At 39.4% G+C, this 22,454-nt stretch overlaps 1 protein-coding gene across 2 annotated transcripts in view; it reads right to left on the reverse strand.

Annotated features, from left to right (window-relative positions):
• Positions 1 to 22,454, reverse strand: part of DGKI (diacylglycerol kinase iota) — a 593,672-nt gene that overhangs the window by 340,503 nt on the left and 230,715 nt on the right. For both annotated transcript variants that reach the window (XM_060196647.1, XM_060196646.1), the window contains exons 2-3: positions 19,267 to 19,375; positions 2,711 to 2,806 (exon numbers count right to left, since the gene is read on the reverse strand). In XM_060196647.1, the coding sequence (XP_060052630.1) occupies positions 2,711 to 2,806; positions 19,267 to 19,375 (205 nt within the window). The remainder of the gene's footprint in view (positions 1 to 2,710; positions 2,807 to 19,266; positions 19,376 to 22,454) is intronic.

Consider the following 22,454-nt stretch of genomic DNA (forward strand, 5'->3'; position numbering starts at 1 on the left):
AGCAGTACTAGTAGAAATCACTCAAAAGTCATTAAGCCTACAATAAAATCAAATAGCAATTTAAAAGCAATTCATTCAAAAGCATATATACAAGTTACATTGGCTTTCATTTCTGTGTGTGTTTTCTGATATCCCCCCAAACCAGTGTTTATACAATAAGCTCAGATCTTAACATTAATTCATTATTCATAGTATTTTAGTCCAAACAGCTGAGCTTCATTTGGTTTGGGTTAATTTAATCAGTTGCCGTGTAATTACACTTTAATTAAAATACATATGCATAAAATTGATTCCACAATATTTAAATCAATTGAATTTATAACAAGATGAGAAGAAATGTAAACGATTCAATACACTTCTGAGTGTGGAGCACAAATGCAACATAATTTCATCCAACTCTCCTTTTCACCAAGAATATAGTCAATAATAAAGGTCAGAAGTTTTCAGTGTCATACAACAAGTGGTAATAATTGAGTTTCCAAATGACAATTCTTGACTTTTTTTTTTTTACCAGGAGGTTTCTCTCTGGCCTTCAGGGTGGGTGCTATGAATCTCCCACTCCCATTTTTCTAGTTTTTTTTTTTTTCAATTGGATAGGACAGAGAGAAATTGAGAAGGGAGTGGACATAAAGGGAGAGAAAGATAGACACCTGCAGACCTGGTCACCACTATGAAGTATCTCCCTTTTATTAGGCTCTGTCTTCTGTAACAGCTTCTCCACTGGACATGAGCATTGGTGGATCCATCCATTTTCATTATTACCTTAACCACCCTGCACTAGCCAAATCTTCATGGCCTTCTTTTTTGAGCATTCCTGGCTGTCTCTACTTTGTATAGCCACCAGATCCTATGACCTTCATTTCATACTTTTGCATCTTTACTTTGCCATCATAGCTAGAAAGAAATGTTTTCATTAGCTATGTCTTTGATAAAACAGGAGACAGCTGCAGATGGAAAGTAGAGCATAGACAAGAAATGTCCTGGGGTACATTTCTGGTTCCCAGCATGAAAACTCCCAGATGCAAGCCTTGAATAGTGACACTTTGATTTACAATGTTCAGATCAGACTGAAATCCCTCAATCACTAACATCAGAAAGACAACTTAATGAATGAACCCTTCATACTCACCAGCAGAAGACCTCCCTTCCCTTCCTGATGATCCCTTAAGTTCCAGCCCGAGAACAAGATGTTTTCTGGATACTTGAGTCTGCCATTGTATTGGGTAACTAGTACTGAAATAAACTTGTCTTCCTTTCACCAATACTTACTCTTGAATATTGACCTTGGCATTCAGTAATATTCTCACTTATCCCTACCTGTATCTGCTCATACAATCTCTACAAACAAACTACCCCCTCCTTCACTCAACTACCTGTTCCCATACAGCCACCTTCTCCATAAGCAGATTTACCATTCCCCAACTCCCACAAAGACAGACTCAGGTATCTAATGGACACACACACACACACACACACACACACACACACACACACACACCACACCCTTCAGTGGGCTAAGTGTATGCGTGACCATAAACCAAAAATCCAACAGGGCATTTATTATCAAAAATGCATCACTACATCATAACATGGAATGAGAAGTATCAAGAACATCTTTATAGGGGTACATAAATTATGAGAGTTAATGCCAGAGAACCATGGTACTGTCACATAATCCTCCAGCTATAGAGTAGGGATGCACTATGCTCATATAGTCTGAGGGGTAGAGGTGCTTGTCACAGCATGCAGCTTTAGGCCTTTGGCCTCAGGATCTTGTTGGCCACTCTGTTTATTAGCTTTTGACACTCACCAGATGACCATCAGAGAACAAGAGTTTAGTAGCCAGAAGGAAGAACAAGAAAGACAGAAAGTGGTACAGCATTCCTTTAGCTCTATACAGAGATTCTCAGTCATCAGGACAGTTCAGCAGAGAGACTACCAAAGTATCAGTTAGTAACAAGAATAACAATGTGGGGGTCTTACAATCAACAAGAATCAGGGAGGTCTGGGAGGTGGTGCAATGACAAAGCTTTGGACTCTAAAGCATGAGGAACATTCGACCCCAGCAGCCACATATGCCAGAGTGATGTCTGGTTCTTTCTCTCTCCTTCTATCTTTCTCATTAATAAATAAATAAAATCTTAAAAAAAAAAAAAGAAATCAGGGAGTGAGATATCAGGGGTTCTCCAAAAAGTTATCCTCATAATGTAGCCTACTAAACCAAGTATTGGCCTGCATAGTCAAGGCTTAAAATCATTAAATGGACTCCTTGAAAACAATGTCAACTTAATAAACATTTTTTTTGCCTCCAGAGTTATTGTTGGGGCTCAGTGCCAGCTCTACAAATCCACTGCTCCTGGAGACCTGTTTTGTACTGGATAGGACAGAGAGAAATTGAGAGAGGAAGAGAAGAGAAAGAGACACCTGCAGACCTGCTTCACCACTTGTGAAGCGACTGCCCTGCACATGGGAAGCTGAGGACTTGAACCAGCATCCTTGTGCTGATCCTTGTGCTTCATTCTATGTGCACTTAACCAGGTGTGCTACAGCCCAGCCCCTAACTTAATAAACTTTCCATATGAATGGAGAAGCTCTTTCAAACTTCTCCTTGGCAGTGGTGACTCGGGAATGTGACCACCATCACCTTCAGACTTGGAGACCTTACCCCCAGCAAGGACCCAAGCCCAGAAGGTCTGAGGAGTACACTCACTGCAAATCTGACTTGGCAGTTTTCCTCTCCCAGGTAGCACAGGTCTCCTGAGACGTTGGTCTCCAGCCACAGGTGTTCTCCATTCACTGCATTCTCCTGGAAGGAAAAGACCCATCTGGCTTCAGTTTTCTTTTTAGGCATGAAGGGAAGGAATCTTACATTTAGGTTTGGGATCAAAAGAACTAGTGAACCTGAGGAATTGAAGAAACATTTCTCCTTTGACCCTGAAAGCAGTGTTGATGCTGGTACTTCCATAATTATACCAACAGTGGAAAATTTGAGAAACCTTTCAGTTGGGAATTAAATGGGCATTGGCTCTGTAGCTGTTCTACCTATGGATATGACAACTTTGAAATGGGTATTAAGCATGTGAGAGGGAAATTCAAATGGTTTGATGGAAGGCCTTATTTTTCTAGCTTCAGTTTTATAGATTCCATGACAACTGAAACAAAAATCTATTAAAATTATTTTTTTATAAAATTAGTCAAGAGTAAAGCTAACAATATTAATTTACTTTTAGTCAAGACTGTTTGAAAATACCTTATATTAATAACTGGAAAAGTATATTTCTAAGCCGGAGGCTTCTAAAAACTTAGTTTAAGTCACTGTGTACTCAAAGCATAATGCATTTATATGAGTTCAAACATTTTATTAAATCACTAAGGCCATAACCTGTCTACCTCTAATTTTTTCAAGTTAAATGATGTCCCTCCTAAAAATATGCACATACTTCCAATAGCAAACCAAATTTTGGAGAATCTTGATATGAAAAACGATGATTTATTGAACAGAAATGTGAAGTATTTCATTGAGCATGATGAAAAATTGGATATTTGATAAATTCCTTTTCACCCTTTTAGAAACATGATATCAGGGAGTCGGGCAGTAGCCCAGTGGTTTAAGCACATGTGGTGCAAAATGCAAGGACCGGAGTAAGGATCCCGGTTCAAGCTTCCTACTCCCCACCTGCAAGGGAATCGATTCACAAGTGATCTTTCTCTCTCCCTCTCTGTCTTCCCCTCCTCTCTCCATTCCTCTCTGTCCTATCCAAAAAGGATGACATCAATAACAACAATAATAACTACAACAATAAAATAAGGGCAACAAAATGGAATAAATAAATATTTTTAAAAACATGATACCACTATATCTATACCTATTAATTCCATATATCTCTCATCTCCTTCAACAGAACTCTGAGCAGAACATCATATCAGGTTATACATAAAGGATAGCTACAAAGTCTACAGATCTTAAATGGAAATTGATCTTGTTTATATTTAGTATAAGTACATGAACATGTAACTATCTTTCCATTGGGGGATTCTATAGACTAAATCATGCCCCCCCCACAGAAATCATACATTGAATCTCTACTATAATATCATGATACTTATAGATGGAGTATTTGGGAGGTGATTAGTGAGGGTGGAAGCCTTGTGATGGTATTAGTATCCATATTCAACTTCATACATATACCTTACTCTTTTGTCACATCTCTCTATAAACAATCATATTTCCCCCTTTTGGTTCTCACTATTTATTTTACTGCCAAAAGGGTTATCCCTGGGGCTTGGTGCCAGCACCACAAACCCACTGCCCCTGGCCACCATTTCTCCTTTTTTTTCTTTCTGTCTATTATTTTATTGCATAGTGTAGAGAGAAATTGAAAGAGGAGTGGGAGGTAGTGAGGGAGGTAGAAAAAGAAACATCTGCTTTACCATTTTCGAAGCATCCCCCATGTATGTGGGGTTCAGGGCTCAGGGGATTGAACCCAGTGCCTTGCCTGGCACTTAACTAGGTATGCCACCACCCAGCCCCTATTTTTTCCATACTCCCCACCCTGGAACTCTTCTCTATATATCTGTCTTGAAATCTATGTCAAATTGTATACAACTCAAACTACCCATCTGTGCCAGAAAAATAAAATAGTGCTCTCATTTCTAAATGAAGATAACACTTCTCTGTCAGCGTTCAGACAGATATAGATATATAAGCTGAATTTTATAGAGATGTAACAAATTACCATAAAATCAAGATCCACGAGGGGGTTGGGAGTTGGTGCAACACCTGGTTGAGTGCACATGTTATACTATGCAAGGTCCAGGGTTCAAGCCCCTGCTCCACATCTACAAGGAAAGTTTCATAAGCGGTGAAATAGTCCTCCCAGCATCTCCCTTTCTATCTTCCCTTTCTCTCTCAATTCCTGTTTCTATCCAATAAATAAGTAAATAAAATATTTTTAAAATCCACTAGGTATAGATAAAGATTTATAAATACATACTTCTTGCTCCCAAGACTACAGGAAAAAGATAAGCAGGGATTGTTACAGATCAAATAAAGCAGATACTATGCACTGAGACTAGAAACAAATAATCTAAGCAAAATGAAAATATTTGCATGTGAAAATAATTTGAAAGGATAAGGAAATTATAAATATGTATCTTATGTAAATATCCAGATGAATACAAAAAGAAAAAAATCTAGACTACCAATTCCTGCACACATTGCCATAGGAATAGGGTCAGATAGCTCACCCAGTAGAGTATACACTTTCTATATGCAAGGACTCAAGCTCCCAGTCACCACAGGCAAGCACTGTGCAAAAGCAAAACTTTGAGAATGGTGAAGCAGTGCTTACACTGCACAATCCCCCTGTCCCTAATCATTCCCTTCCAAACATACAATGGAGCTAATGTTCATTTCATATATTTCTTTTCAGTGTGACTACCAGAAAGTTTAGAATCCCTATATGATTCTTGTATACTTCTACTGGAAAATGTAATATATAGTCAATTTCCCAGAGGGAGAATTGACAATATAAACACTTCCCATGACCTGGGAAGTTGTAAGATTCTATGACCTTCCTCAGTAGGCAGAGGGATGATGACTTAAAATTCTCACATTTTAGGAAAATGAAAGAATAGTGTATGTGTGGAAATGGGTTCAGCTGTCTGATATCTTGAATAGCTTGATTTCATGTTTTATAAAAGAAGACTGAGTGGGAAAAATTTCTGGAGTAGAAGTCACTTTTGGTAATGATGTAGACATGAAGCTAGGAAGTTAAGGTCTTTTCCTGGTTCAGAAAGCACATATTTCCTCAGATTTACCATCTGAAGTGACACTCAAATGCGAATGAGTACACTTGCAAGCACACACATGCACACACTCGCCTGCCTCCTTCTGCTTTTCATTCAGTGTTTCTAAAGATAAGATGGCCTATTTTCATAACCCAGTTTAAACCAATCTCAGACTCTTTCCCTAATCTTGTCCCTGAACCAAAGAGTGAGGCAGGGCACTTGCTGTGCTTTGTTTCTACCTGCCTAAGAGAAAGCACTTTTCTTCTCAGCAGCATCAACTAGAGGTGAGAAATGTAGTTTAGATTTAGGACTTGGCTTTGTTTGTGCTCAAGGCTCTGATTTTCAATGTTTTCAGGCTGAGAGAAAATTTTGCAATGGGAGAAGAAAAAAAAAAGGAGAGGAGGATCAAAATCAAGAAAATTAGGCTTAAAATCAACATGCCCTTGGAGAAAGATCTTGGAGGCTTGTTCCTCATTGTTTGGAAGGTTCCTGACTGAGTAATGGATAGAAGATAAAATAAAATAGATGAGACAGTGGGGAAAGAATGATAATCTACTCTAAATTCTCTCCATTATAATAGGAAGAACAGTGAAAAGACGTCTAAAGCCCGAGGAAATCTCCCTTACAAGGGGTGGTATGTGACATTTAAGAAAAGACATACAAGACCTGTGCAACAGACATACTTCTAAATGGGCCATCTCATTCTAAACTGGAGACTTGGATTCCAGCCCAGAAGATGAGCTCTGTTTTTTTTTTTTTGTTTTGTTTTGTTTTCTTTTCTTTTTTTTTTTCTTTTTTTCTTTTTTGAGAATCCCTTCCTTCCTCTCTAGCAGTTTAGTTTGGCTGGCATGTCTGGCACAGTGTCAAAGGGAATAGGCCTGTAGGAAGGAGAAGTAGGAGGATAATGGTAAGAATGGGAAGGTCACTCTGCTCTCCTCTCCTCTCCCCAGTCAGCTAGGAATATCAAAGGAGACCACCTGGGACTGCAACAAGACAGGACTAGAACTACTTTGTGAACCCATTAAATCACCAGAGCATCCAGAGACCACAACTCTACCCAGACCTGAATTCTACCCAGTTGAGAAACTTCTCTATAGAACAAGGAATATCAAAGATCACCTGAGATTGCAACAAGATGAGACTGGGACTACTTTGGGAACCCAACAAGTCACCAGTGAGTGAAAACACTTGTGGCTTGTGGACAGAGAGGAGTCTAAGGAGAGATTCCTGGGGCTAAAGCTCATATCTACTCCTGAGCAGATGGCAAAAGTCTGGCAGTTTGCCAGTTGAGAAGCCACATCCATTCTGTTTTACCAACAAAAAGACTGATGAAGAGAGGAGAGGACTCCATTAAGACTCACTAAATTATGGTCCGGAAGGTGGCACAGTGGCTAAGGCACTAGACTGTCAAGCATGAAGTTGTGAGTTCAATCCCTGGCAGCACACGTACCAGAGTAATGTTTGATTCTTTCTCTATCTCTCTTATCTTTCTCATTAATAAATAAATAAAATATTAACAACAACAAAGACTCAGGAAATTAGTACCAATTGTGAGTCTCCATTGCTACTGTCCTCAGAGGTTGGAGCATCAGGGGTGAGGCCCTGTCCTGACATGGGGTGGGGGTAGACAGAGAACTGACCAGGAAACTCAAGAGAAGATCTACACTCAGTAGCCTAGCAATGGGGCTATGTAGTGGGAGCCTTTACACATTGTTCTCCTGATGAGAACATGTTGAATAATTGCCTGAGAACCTACAGACTATAAATGGGACTTTTTTTTTTTTTTTTAGAAATTCACAGGGCCAAATAGTACTGCCCAGTGTGGCTCTGGCTGCTGGTAGAAAAGATGTATTGAGCCCCAAGCTTTGGATCCTTGGGGTGTGGGAGTCTCTTTACAAAACCACTGTGCTATCTCTCCCTTACCCTGATTTATCTCTTGGTCAGGAGTGAGTGATTAAGCTAAAAAACCTACTTATAGGTAAAAAGCCATCAGGCTACCATAGCCTACAGGGAAGAGAAAGAACAAAAGAGGCTTTTACAGCCACTGTGTTTCAACTCAGGGATTGCAAAAACATTGAAACAATTGTTAACCCTCACAACTGTGAACTCTAAGTACCGTACTTAGACACAAATCAATCCAGGAAAGAGTGATCACTGAACTGAAAAGTACTGAGAGAAGGGCCTCAAAGCACACTATAATAATGGTTAAACCAAGGGGAAACATTGGAGAAATGAACAAAGACAAAAGTCCAGCAAAAAGCCCTCCAAAGGTAAAAGCACAGAAGAATGAGATCAACATCCAAATGCTAATTGATGAATTAGTCATGGGAGTGAGGAAAGAGTTTGAAGAATTGTCATCAGAAATGTAAAAACAACAAATTAAACTCTGAAAGAAAACACTATCTCGAGATAATTAGACAGCTATAAGCTGAAATAGCTGACCTAAGAGCACAACTAGCTGAACAAGCTAATAGAGTATCAGAACAGGTTGACAAAATAGCTGACCTACAGAAAACAATGGGAGAGAGAATAGAATAAATGATGCAGAAAATGGAATTAGCAAGATTGGGGATGAATTAGAGAAAACAAAGAAAGAAGTAAGAGATCAAAAAAGAGATTAAGAGATACTGAAAATAACAACATAGACATATGGGATGACTTCAAAAGAAATAATATACACATTACAGTCCTACCAGAGGAAGAGAGAGAGGAGAAGAAAGCATTCTACAGGAAATACTAGGTGAGAACTTTGCTAGTCTAGATAACATAAAAGATATAATGGTTCAAGAAACCCAGAGGGTCCCAAACAGAATCAAGCCAGACTTAAAGACACCAAGACACATCATATTAAGAATGAAAAGAAATAAGGACAAAGAAAAGATACTGAAGTCTGCAAGAGATAAACCAAGAGTCACTTACAGAGGAAAGCCCGTAAGATTAGCAGCAGATTTCTCCCCATAAACACTACAGGTAAGAAGAGAATAGCAATATATATATCGAGTGCTCAATCAGGAAGACTTTCAACCAAGACTACTGTATCCTGCTAGACTGTCATTAGAGTAGATGGAGGCAGAAAAACCTTCTCAGACAAGCAACAGTTGAAGGAATCAACTATCACCAAGCCTACTCTGAAAGAAGTTCTGAAAGTTCTCCTATAAATAATCAGATCACCATAAATAAGCCAAATATCAGAACACTAAAAATATACAAAAATGTTATTAAAATATCTTCAATCTATAATATCAATAAATATCAATGGCATGAATTCACCTATTAAAAGGCACAGAGTAGGAAGATAGATCAGAAAACCCAACCCAACCATATGCTTCCTGGAGGAATTCTACCTAATTTAACAAGACAAACAGACTCAAAGTGAAAGGATGAAAAACTATCATACAAACCAGTGGACCACAAAAAAGGAGTAGGGACAGGAACAAATATTCTTATATCTTACACAATAGACCTTAAAATAAAAAAAATTTCAAAAGATAGGGATGGAAATAACTTAGTGCTCAGAGGTTCAATCAGGGAAGATGACTTAATGATTATCAACATCTATACACCCAAGGAGAGGCCATCTAAATACATCAAACATCTACTGAAAGGACTTCAGCAATATATTAACAGCAAAACAATAATAGTAGGAGACTTCAACACCCCACTCTCTCAATTTGACAGATCATCTAGGCAGAAAATCAATAAAGAAATGAGGGAATTAAATAAAGAGATAGATAAACAAGTACTACTGGACATTTTCAGAGTAAAAATAGTGATTATTTTTAGCCCACCTTGGATGGAGTTTGAAGAAACCATATTAAGTGAAAGAAGTCAGAAACAGAAGGAAGAATTTGAGATGACTTCATTCATAGGCAGATATTGAAAAACAAGACAAGAAGAGAAAACACTAAGCAGAACTTGAACTGGAGTTGGTGTATTGCACCAAAGTAAAAGACTCTGGGGCAGGTAGGGAGAGTTCAGGTCCTGGAACAGGATAGCAGAGGACCCAATGGGGGTTTTAGCATTGTGTAGAAAACTGCAAAATGTAATATATGTACAAACTATTGTATTTACTGTCGACTGTAAAACATTAATTCCCCAATAACAAAATAAAAAAATAAAGAGGAGAGGAGGGAAAAGAGAGGGACATATGAAGTTAGTTTTGTTGTCATGAGTAGTTTGGAGGGGAAAAGTGGGTTGGATCTGGAAGAAAAAAGGGGGTAATTATGTATAAATGTAGACAGATAGTTGTAGGGATGATTGTTGGCCCATGTCTACAACCTTGAGAGAACTGTGGTGGCTTGCAGTGGGGTGACTTAGATTCAGAACTCTGGTAGTGGAAATGGTATGGATTTAAACCCCTGTTGGCATGTAATTTTGTAAAATAAAATAAAATAAAAGGAAATAAAAAAAGACTACACAATGCATTGTATGAAAAAGGAAATCCAAAGTTACTGGGGATTTAAATAGCATAAATCTGACTAGTTTGGGAGCATAGTTTAGACTTATGCTCTCCAAGCTTTCAGGAACTGGAGAATATCTTGAGAGGATGTCAATTCCCCAGGGAATGTCCCCTTCTCTGCTAACTGAATGGACAAAACTATCATCAACTGACCCCTAGATATTAGCAACCACAAACCAGTAGGTCTACAATGTTCTCCATTGTCAAGACAAGAGTAGGCTGGGGAGACTGCATAATGGCTATGCAAAAAGACTTTCTTGGCTGAAGCATCAACAATAACTCATTCAAAAAACAAGGGAGGAAGCAAGAAGGATGGGTGATCTTGGTCTGACAGAGCTAGAGGGAAAACTGCTACAGGAAACCACATATTCTCTTTGAGAGAAGCCCATGTTCAAAGTAATCTGTAGAAAACTCAGGCACCTGGAGTAGGGTACCAATGTAAAATCCCTGGGTTGAGGGTGAGTGTGGATATTCAACTTCCAGGGGCAGTGGGGGTGGGGGTTAGGGGGGTGGGGTGGGACACAGTCTTTTGATGGTGGGAATGGTATTTATGTACACTCCTATTAATTTGTAGTCATATAAATTTCTATTTAATTAATATGAGAGGGGAAAAATTAATTGTATGTCTCAAACTTTTTAAAGCACAGATTGAGTCTTCCTAATACATAGGCTGAGTCTTTGATATGTTGGACTCTCTCAAAAGCCTACAGGGAGAACAGAAGCAACCAGTGTCACAGCTATATACAAATAATGTCAAAGGACATAAATTATGGTGATATTGGGTATTATACAGCAAATACTAACAAAGGGATTTTTCAGAGTTAATCCAATTACCAAACAATGTGACAACAATTACTATCTATTGTCTTCCTGAACCCTAAGACAGCAGGAACCTCACATTTCCACTATAGAGCCTTTACTTCCCCCAGTCCTGGAACCTTAGGGTGGGGCGCAGTTTCCTGCATTCTTCTCTTAATTCATACCAAATAATATTGCATCCACCAACCTAACCAATGCAATGAGTACCACCTCAGCATGCTTCACTTCAAACTGTGTCCAGACACTTCACCCCTCAGCTTCATTACTCAGGTAAGACCTTTGCTTTCATAGTATTCTCTAATTCCATTCCAGGCAGGTCACTTCCTAACAAAGTCCCAAAACCTAGATATAGACCAGTCCCATGAGATAGAGCCTATGTTCACACGTATCCATAAACTAGTGCAAAATATATACCTGAGAGCAAAAATGCACAATATTCTGCAGTGAGTACCCCCCAACACTTCATCTGCACTATTCCAGCCTTTAGGTCCATGATTGTTCAACAGTTTTTTTTGGCTTTGTATGTTAACTCTCTTTTCAGTCACCAGGTTCCAGATGCCAGCATGATGCCGACCAGAATTCCCTGGACAGAGGACCCCACCAATGTGTCCTGGAGCTCCACTCCCCCAGAGTCCCACCCTACTAGGGAAAGAGAGAGGCAGACTGGGAGTATGGATTGACCAGTCAACGCCCATGTTCAGCAGGGAAGCAATTACAGAAGCCAGACCTTCCACCTTCTGTATCCCACAATGACCCTGGGTTCATACTCCCAGAAGGATAAAGAATAGGAAAGCTATCAGGGGAGGGGATGGGATATGGAGATCTGGTGGTGGGAATTGTGTGGAGTTGTACTCCCTCTTCATAGGGTTTTGTTAATATCTTCTTTTAAAATAAATAAATAAATAAATAAATGAAAAAGAAAACTCAGGCACCAAACTAAAGGCTGTCTTGGCTACTCCCTCACAGCAACAGTGAGGATCTTTCCCTGATATGCTTGAAGGGAAAGTCTATGCAAGAATCACTGGTGGCAGAGTCACCAGGGAAATGAGATTTTGGAAGTGGGGAGGGGAGCATCCCATAATACTAAGAGTCCCATGCATAAATCACAACAAAGAAGACATTTGGAGACTGGCTTTGTTTCAGGTAGGATATGTCAAGTCACTAAATATTATTATTATTTTTATTTGATAGAGACAGTCAGATGTTGAGAAGGAAGGGGGAGACAGAGAGACACCTGCAGGCTTGCTTCACCACTTGTGAAGCTTTTACCCTGCAGGTAGGGACCACAGGTCCTTGAACCTTTGTTCAAGGTCTTTGTTCATTGTAACATGTGTGCTAAACCAGGTGCATCACTACCACCCAGCCCCCACTAAAAAATATTTTCAATGGGATATTTAGAAAACAACTATGCTGGGTGGGGGAGATAGTATAATGGCTATGCAGAACATTTTATGCCTGAGGTTCTCAGTCTGCAGTACCACAATTAGCCAGAGCTGAGTAGTGCTCTGATATCTATCTATCTTTCTATCTATCTATCTATCTATCTATCTATCGATCTATCTATCTATCTTCTATCCATCTACCTATCTAACTAAAATAAATAAATAAATAAAATATTTTAAAAGAGAAAAACAACTATGCCCCTCCAAATTACTGTTTATCTATCACCTATCTATCTATCTATCTACCTATTGTCTATCTTATTCATCCATCTACCTATATCACTAAAATTAATAAAGTATTTTTTAAAAGATAGAAAACAACAGTGCCTCTCCAGATAACTCTACTGTGCGAACTAGAGACATAGCAGGGTTTTCAGAGACTCCACAGCCAACAGAAATGTGGAGAGTAAGCTCTTAAATTCACAGTATCCTTGATGTATCTTGCAGCACCAGATACATCATAAATAGCTGTGTCTCTTGTTTTCTCACTGGTGAAGTGAGGAGAGGTGAAATGAAAGAAAACAGAGGATTATTACACTTTGTGTTCCAGAAAAACCTTACCTCCCAGAGCCAAATGGCAACAGAATAAACAGGGATTTCAATCTGAGAGTCAAGGGCACAGGTTGGAGTCCATAGTGACTCATAAGAATGCTGTTTCTGTTCTGCTGTTCTGCCTGAAGCATCACTCAACCCTATGGAGCCCTTTAATCCACTGAAAGCATGAAATGAGAGTTCTTCCTTATTTGTCTTTAAATTCTCACAATCCCTCCTCTTCATTTTAGAGACTCTTGAGAGGTTCCAAACAAGTCAGTGTTCAAGAAATAGAAATAATGAGTGAACAGAGTTGGATCATTTTCATGCACTTGGTCAAGGAGAGTGGGCTGCAAAGGGCTAAGTTATCACACTGCGTTTTCATAAGAACCTGCCCTGGGTGTGTGTGTGTGTGTGTGTGTATATGTGTGTGTGTGTGTGTGTGTGTGTGTGTGTGTGTGTGCGCGCGCGCAACAGAGGGGATAGCATTGATGGATTAGCTTTATACTGGCAACACAACAGGAAAATACAGGTTTGATTGCTTGGATAGGCAGTCAGTAAATTCAAATTACCTAAATAAAGTCAATAAAAAGCACTAGAGAAGGGGCCGGGTGGAAGCGCACCTGGTTGAGCGCATGTATTACAATGCACAAGGACCCGGGTTTGAGCCCCTGGTCCCCACCTGCACGGGGAAGGCTTTACAAGTGGTGAAGCAGGGCTGCAGGTGTCTCTCTGTCTCTCTATCTCTTTCCCTCTCTATCACCCCTCTCCCTCTTGATTTCTGGCTGTCTCTATCCAAATAAATAAAGATAATAAATAAAAAAGATTAAAAAAGCACTAGAGAAAGACAAAAATTTTTAGTGAGGGGATAGGATATGGAGTTCTGGTGATGGAAATTGTGTGGAATTTTACCCCTCTTATCCTATAGTCTTGTCAGTGCTTCCATTTTTTTTTAAATATTTTATTTTATTTATTTATTCCTTTTGTTGCCCTTGTTTTATTGTTGTAGTTATTATTGTTGTTGTCGTTGTTGTTGGATAGGACAGAGAGAAATGGAGAGAGGAGGGGAAGATAGAGAGGAGGAGAGAAAGATAGACACCTGCAGACCTACTTCACCGCCTGTGAAGAGACTCCCCTGCAGGTGGGGAGCCGGGGTTTGAACCGGGATTCTCATGCCGGTCCTTGTGCTTTGTGCCACCTGCGCTTAACCCGCTGCGCTACAGCCCAATTCCCAAGTGCTTCCATTTTTATGAATACAATATTTTTAAAAATTGAGTGAGGACAAATTGTGTGGGGGGAAATAAATCCATGAGATATATTTTTAAGCAGTCTTGTTTTTCCTTTTTTTTATTTCTGAAAAAAAAGTTTTATATGGTAATTTCAATGAGGGATTGTATTGTTGATCACTGCCTGGCTTCTGTTGGCTTAGAGCTGTAATAGCCCACAGTTGTGATGTTTTTCAGAATCACCTCAGAACTCCTTACACCTCAGAGATCTAAATAAGCCCCTAGGCAATGTGCCTTCTGACATGATTTCCAATTTGTCTGTGGAATTATTGAACATCCCCAATATTTCCTGTCCAATCATGAATTCAATAGGTTGCCATGATGGGACTGCCTTGGAAAGGAGGGGGAGGAAATAGAAGCCATTCTAAGCTCTTGTTTGCAATCCCCCCCCCCCATACACACACACTCCTACTAAGTATTGCAGCCTCCCACCACTAACCAAAAATACCATTTTTGATGGAATATTAGAATACATACCTCTCTACAGGGACCAGAAAATAATACCTTCCAGTCAAGTTCAGCTCATACAGGACACTTTGTTTGTTAAAAAGCATTTTTCAGGTAACTATTTCCAACATCAAGTAGGGGCAAGAGTTTCCGTCCCACACTTTAGTGGCATGCTGTGCTCTCCTAGCCCAGATGTCAATATCCTGCCCACAGGATTCTAAGTTTCCCAAAGGCAAAAATTAAGTCTCCCCAAACTCAGAATCCCAAGGAGCCAACATAGGCTCTATCTAGGACAAAGTGGGTATTCAACAAATGTCTGATGAACTCAGTCATCAATGACTTCAGATACAAGCAAATAAACTTGCACATGACACAGTTGAGAAAGGAAGGGCTCTCACACCCACTACCACATCTGATCCCAGCAACACCTGTCAAGTTCCTTTTAGGGAAGGGACACAAGTGCCCCCATCAGATGAGGATACTGGCGCTGAAAGAACATATTTAATAAAGAACAGAGAACAGATTTAATAAGGATTTCTACGGAAGTTACTCAATCAGTCATTAGAACCTTGCATCTCAAATGCAGTCATGCTGCTTTAGGCCCAGAGAATTGCTTCAGACATTTTGAAAAAGAACTTTTAAAAAATATTTATTTATTTATTCCCCTTTATTGTCTTTGTTGTTTTTTTATTGTTGTTGTTATTGATGTTGTTATTGATGTTGTCGTTGTTGGATAGAAGTGAGAGAAATGGAAAGAGGAGGGGAAGACAGAGAAGGGGAGAGAAAGATAGACACCTGCAGACCTGCTTCACCACCTGTAAAGTGACTCTCCTGCAGGTGGGGAGCCAGGGGTTCGAACCGGGATCCTTATGCTGGTCCTTGCACTTTGCTCCACCTGCATTTAACCTGCTGTGCTACCACCTGACTCCTCTGAAAAAAGAACTTTTATAGGGTCCCTGACTCATCTACCCATGCAACTCTCTCTCTTTGACTTTGTTTATCTGTGGTGTACATGTTTAATTCTCCTTAAGTATATAAACACTCTGTATACAGATACTACATCCCATTATGATGCACAGATTCTGAAATGGTCATAATGAAATAAAAGCAAACTCCAGGAAAGGAACATTCTTCCTGAACACAAATATAATTTTTATATTCAATATTTTCTTACTCTTTAAGACCTTATTAGATAATCATTGTGGAATAAATGGAATCTCCAGGAAAGGAATGACCTTCCTTAACACCTACCCAATGTGCTTTCTGGAGAGTTCTCTCAAGACTCCACCAAAGAGTAAGTTACTTCTCAGTTAAATCCAGTATTTTTTCACATACTTTATACATGTAACCAGCATGCATTGCTATTTGTACAGAATATGGTAACATGTTGAAACAGAGAATGAAATGTTTTACTATGAAGACATAGTAAATCATGGCACATATCCTAAAAATATATCCCATATTCATCTTTCTCTTTCTGGCTTATCTCACTTAACATGTTTCCTTCAAGCTCCATCCAAGATGACCTGAAGAAGGTGAATTCATATTTCTTTATAGTGGGGTAGTATTTCATTATGAATACCCTGCCATTTCTTTTCACATGTATTACCCCCAGCTCTCCAATTCAACTAAAGATATTAAAAAGATTCATCATCAAGATCAACAGACCCATTGGTGGCTCACCTGGTAGAGCATACATGTTATGGTGTGCAAGGACCCAGATTCAAGGCCCTGGTGCCCACCCATATGGAGAGACTTCATAAGCAGGGAAACAGTGCTGCAGGCATCTCTCTTTTCCTCTCTGTCTCCTCTTTTCCTCTTGACTTCTCTCTATTTATATCCAAAACAAATAAATACATATACATTAAAATAAATATTAAAAAACCCACCAAACAGCAGAATCTGAGTGGCCTTTCTCTACCTTAATGCTACTCCTTCTTTTCTTTCTTTCTCTTTCTTTCTTTCTTTCTTTCTTCATTTTTTTATTATCTGTGTAATATTTATTTACAAAATTACAAGATGACAAAGGTACAACTCTGCACTGTTTCCACCATGAGAGTTCTGAATCCACAATTCCTTCATTATAAATTATAGCACTTCTCCTAAGGTTGTAGATATGGGTTGACTATTATTTCAACAACTATCTGTCTGTATTTGCCCTTTTTTTTTTCCTGTGGTCCCATTTTCCTTTCCAAGTCACACATATACCTATTACTACATCCAAATATTCCTCCTTTTCTCCCCCTGTTCTCTCTTGGGGTCCTGATGAAATTAGAACTGAGACCACTCTGGTAATTTCCCCCCTGTCATTTAACCCACTGAGAGTATGGACCAAAATAAATAAATAAATAAATTATTATTATTATTATTATTATTATTATTATTATTATTATTATTGGTTTCCAGGGTTATTGCTGGGGCAACAGCCCTGGAATTTGTTATCTAATAAATTCACTGCTCGCAGCCATTTTTTTTCCATTTTATTGGAGAGGATAGAGAGAAATTGCAAGAGGAGGGGAAGATTGGGAGAGAGAAAGAGAGACATCTGCAGACCTACTTCACAACTTCTGAAGTGACCCCCCTGCAGATAGGGAGCCAGGGGCTCAAACCTGGATACTTGAGCTTAATACTATTTGTGTTTAACTGGGTTCACAACTGCCCAGCCCCCTGGGTCAAATTTCCTTACGAGGTGCAGAAGCTGGAAGTTCTGGCTTCTATAACAGTTTCTCCATTGCACATGGACATTGGCACATTGGTCCATATCCTCAGCCTGTTTCTATCCTTCCCTAGTGAGATGGGTGGACTCTGAAGGGTGAGATTTGGGACACACTAGTGAGATCATCTGCACAGGGAAGTCAGCTAATCCTTCTTTTCCATTGGAAAGGGACAGTGTTTGACTCACCCTATAGAAATGTGTAGGAACAAGAATTTGACTCATAAAAGGCTAGATAAATGTCTTCTAATTAAGAATTTCAGAATACAGTCTTCAAAGTCCATGAGTAGCTTTTGTATATATGTTGGAGTTAAAAAGTGGTTAATATATCCAGCCCTCTGATAGAAAACCCAACTATCATTGGGTGATGTGTGTGTGTGTGTGTGTGTGTGTGTGTGTGTGTGTGTGGTGGGGGGGAAGCTGAGTATAAAGAAATGAAGAACAGGCCATAGAAAAAAAAGGGAAATACATATAAATATCGATAGTTACTGATATATTAGACCATGTCTGTAGCCTTGGGAGAACCACTACAGTTTCCAAAAGAGGGAATGGGGATACAGAGTCCTGGTGCTGGAGCATATGGAATTATACCCTTATATTTGTAAATCACTAATAAGATTTAAATTAAAAAATTCCCCAAAGCAGATATACAAAAGGCTAACAGACATATGAAAAAATGCTCCAAGTCACTGATTGTCAGAGAAATGCAAATAAAGACAGTAATGAGATATCACTCTACTCCTGTAAGAATGTCTTACATCAGAAAGGATAGCAACAACAAATGCTGGAGAGGTTGTAGGGGCAAAGGAATCCACCTGCATTGCTGGTGGGAATGTCAGCTCCTGTGGAGAGCAGTCTGGAGAACTCTCAGAAGGCTAGAAATGGACCTATCCTATGGCCCTGCAAATCCTCTCTTGGGGATATATCCTAAGGAACCAAACACAACCATCCAAAAAGGGTGTGTGCATTCCTATGTTCATAGCAGCACAACTTATAAAAGGCAAAATCTGAAAGCAACCTAAGTGTCCAGCAATAGATGAATGGGTGAGAAAGTTGTGGTATATATACACAATGGAATACTACTCAGCTATTAAGAATTCACTTTCTTCACCTTATCTTGGATGGAACTTGAAGAAATCATTATAACTGAGACAAGCCAGAAAGAGAAAGATGAATATGAGATTCTATCAATTACAGACAGCAGAGAAGTAAGAATAGAAGGGGGGAAACACAAAACAAAAGTGCATGATAGTGGAGGAGGACCTAGGTGAGGGGGAGGTAGAGTGCTTTGAAAAAAAATTGAGCAGTTTTACATATGTGCCAACAACTGTATTTACTGTTGACTGTAAACCACTAATTTCCCCAATTAAAAAAAAATGAATGAAGAACATGAAGTTCCTACAATACAAAGAGAGGTCATTCTTGGTTAGAAAAAAAAAAGGCAGCAAAAAACAAACAAACAGGAAAATCTAGGCTAAGAAAACCCAACTTCAGTTCCCTGATGTTGTCAAGGATAGGCCTTACATTGGTTGTCTCGGAAGGAACCAAAAAATCATTGTACAGAGGTCCTTTTTTATCTAACAGCTGCAAACCCAGGCTGCAGGATCTCATATGACTCATGAGGTTTTTATGTGAATCTCCTCCACCTGTGACTTCACGGAAATAGGGCTTGGAAAATGGAGCTAGGGCCCAGGTGTCTGTAGATTAGCCAGTGAACAGTATGGAAATGTTTGCAGCCACAGGGAGCCTGTGGATGAGAGGGAACAAGTCAATACCTACACTCCAATCCAGAGTTGTTCTGGGCTCCTTTGTGGGACCATTTGCCACAGGAAGGCTGAGGGGGTGTGCTGGAGCCAGGTGCTGCAAACCTGCCCGGGAGATTGCTTTCCTGCAGTGAAAAGGAAAAACACAGAGAGAAACTAACATTAGAAGGCAGAATACAGCTACAGATTTCCCCTGGGCCAAAAGTGACACCTAAGTTAGTCTTACACAAGTAAAAAACCTTTGCAAATGTACTGGGATACAGATCCCTTTCATGCATGATGAGGGCTGGGATATAGCTCACTCAGGAGAACAGAGACTTTTCTGTGGTTGAAGCCTTGGACTGGAGCCTTGTACACCACCTGGCAACACCATGATGGTACTAGGGAAATTCCAAGGATGATGGAGTGGTGCTGTGGTGTCTTTCCTTTTCTCCTCTCTTGCTTTGTTTGCTCCCCCTTCCTCTCCCTTCTAGAGCTTTCTTTCTCTCTCCATTTCTCAAAATAAAAATAAAGCACATAGTGAAGATAAAAGGTAACAGGTCTCTAATCCAGGGAAGTTCCAGGGTGGCCACTTTGGAGCATGACTACATCAGGATCAGGCATTACATTAAAACATATTTGTTGGAGAATTAAACCCAGGTGTTGGTAGATTGCTGGGAAATTATGCGGATGCAGTCACATCTGCCATGTTGTCCCCTCAGGCTACTGCTAGTTCCCCCGAGAGTTGGGACATTCTCGGAGTGCCTGTTCCACCATGTTATGCCCTCAGGGCATTGTCTATATCCCCGCGATATCCGGAGTGCTTTGATTACTCCTCCCCCCTCCCATTCTCATGAGAGTTATCATCCTATCCTGCAGTGCTATGGTTACTCCTCCCCCTTCCCATTCTCGTGAAAGCTGCTCCTATAAAAGCCTTTCTTCTTCTGCACCTCTCTCTCTTGCCAGCACTTCACTCTGGTGTTCAGACGCAGGAAAGGTTACTGCATGAGGCGGCCATTTTCGCTACCTCCGCGTGGCCCAACCTGCTTCTCTAGCACCCAACTCTGAGGTGCCAGCGCAAATAAAGATTTGTGTTTCCTCTTCGCTCCGGACCTCCTCTCTCTCATCTCCGCTACCCGCGCACAACAACATCTGGCTCAACAACAGTAGATGTGTAAAATTTCTCAGTTTTCTGCAAAATACTCTCACCCCCAACCTAGTTACTCCTCCACCATCATGCATCAGGACCTGAGCCCCACCTCAGAGTCCTTTACTTGAGTTCAATATACAAAACCCAGTTCCAGTTCTATTTTGCATTTCCCCTTTCAGTTCTTATTTCTCAACTTATGTTCATGAGTGAGATCATCCCATATTTATCCCTCTCTTTCTGGTTTATCTCAGTTAACATGATTCCCTCAAGGTCCATCCAAGATAAGGCAAAGAACATGAATTTACCATTTTTAATAATATTTGTGTGTGTGTGTGTGTGTGTGTGTGTGTGTATCATAATTTTTCCAGCCACTCATCTATTTCTGAACATCCAGATTGCTTACAGGGTTTGGCTATTACAAATTGTGCAGCTATGAACATAGGAATAACAAATATTTATGAATGGTTATGTTTGGTTCTTTAGGATATATCCCTAGGAGAGGAATTGCAAGGTGATAGAGTAGATCCACTTCTAGCCTTCAGAGATGCAGGTGGATTTCCTTATGCCCCCCCCCCCCGCCACTGACCACAACCTCTCTAGCATTTGTTGCTGCTGTCATTCCTGATGCATGACATTCTCACAGGAGTGGAGTCATATCTCATTGTTGTCTTTATTTGCATTTCTCTGACAATCAGTGACTTGGAGCATTTTTTCATATATCTGTTAGCCTTTTAGATATCTACTTTGATGATATTCTGTTTATATCCTTTCCTCATTTTTGGATGGGGTCATTAGTTTTTATGTTCCTGAATTTGGTGAGTATATATAGATGCCTTTTGTCAGATATCTCCTTCTATACATTTGAGTGAAAAAAGCAGTTCAGAGCAGTAAAACTGCTCATACATAATGCACAAAGTAAAAGCTCCATAAAGTAAAAGCAATAAAAGAGAAAAATTACAGTCAAAATCACTCTTTCAAGGCCTTAGAATAAAAATGATTAAGTAAGGGCTTTTATTGTTTATTCCTCATTGTGGGTGTAAATTTAAGGATAGCTTTCTTTAACATTGATAGAAGAAAATTGTATATCTTCTGCATACAAAAACATTAATTAGAAGCAAATAAGTAAGAAGCATCAAAGTGACTGCTAGTTTGTAACTGTAAATGGGCCTCACAAAAGAGACATTACATAAGAAAGAGAATACAGACCATATATATATGTCAGGGGACAGAAAGTAACTTTTGATTATACCTTTCCATTCTTCTAAATAACCATGCGATAAAATTTTTGCTTCCAATATTTCACACATAAGTACACATTTTCTTTCAAAATAAGAGCACGGTTTTATGATTTTTTTAGACCACAGATAAAATTGGTGTAATTTTTCTATTTGGATGCATCCTGATTGAATAAAATGGTATTTAAGAGTCTGATAGAACTTGGTGTATTGGGGAACAGGAAAATTAGTTTTTCTGCTGTAATTTTCTCCAATTTAAGAACAACCACAACAAAAAAAACCCAAAGAACTAGAAAGTGGTACAGCTGGAAGACTGCACAAATTACCATGCACAGGGACTTGAGTTTAAGTCTCTGATTTCCACCTGAAGAGAGATGGTTCAATAGTGGTGGAGCAGTGCTGCTGATATTTCTCTTTCTCTCCCTCTCATTGGCCCTATCTAAATAAAGAGAAAGGAGTAAAAAACCATCCACATCAGTGAAGTTGTAGGGAGGGACAAAGTCCTAACTATAACCTTGGTGGCAAAATAAAAACTGTGATTCAATTTCACTTTTTTTCTTCTTTCCTCTGCATGTTGTCTTTCCAAGCTGACAGTCAATAAAACTGTGACATATCATTGATGCTATGAATTTTACAATAGCATTATCTCAGGAATGACTATAATGGCAGAAAAATTTCTGCAAAGGAGAAATACTAATTGTGATACTAATTGTGAAATAAATATGACAAGACAATATTCCACTATGCAGTTTCAGATGCAAAAATGTCATGATTCATGTCATCTACCTGTTGTGAAAAACCTCTAACCTGTTTAAAGTATAAAAGTCATCATATATTTTA

This window comes from Erinaceus europaeus, chromosome 8 (genome assembly GCF_950295315.1).
Source record: "Erinaceus europaeus chromosome 8, mEriEur2.1, whole genome shotgun sequence".
Taxonomy (NCBI): domain Eukaryota; kingdom Metazoa; phylum Chordata; class Mammalia; order Eulipotyphla; family Erinaceidae; genus Erinaceus; species Erinaceus europaeus.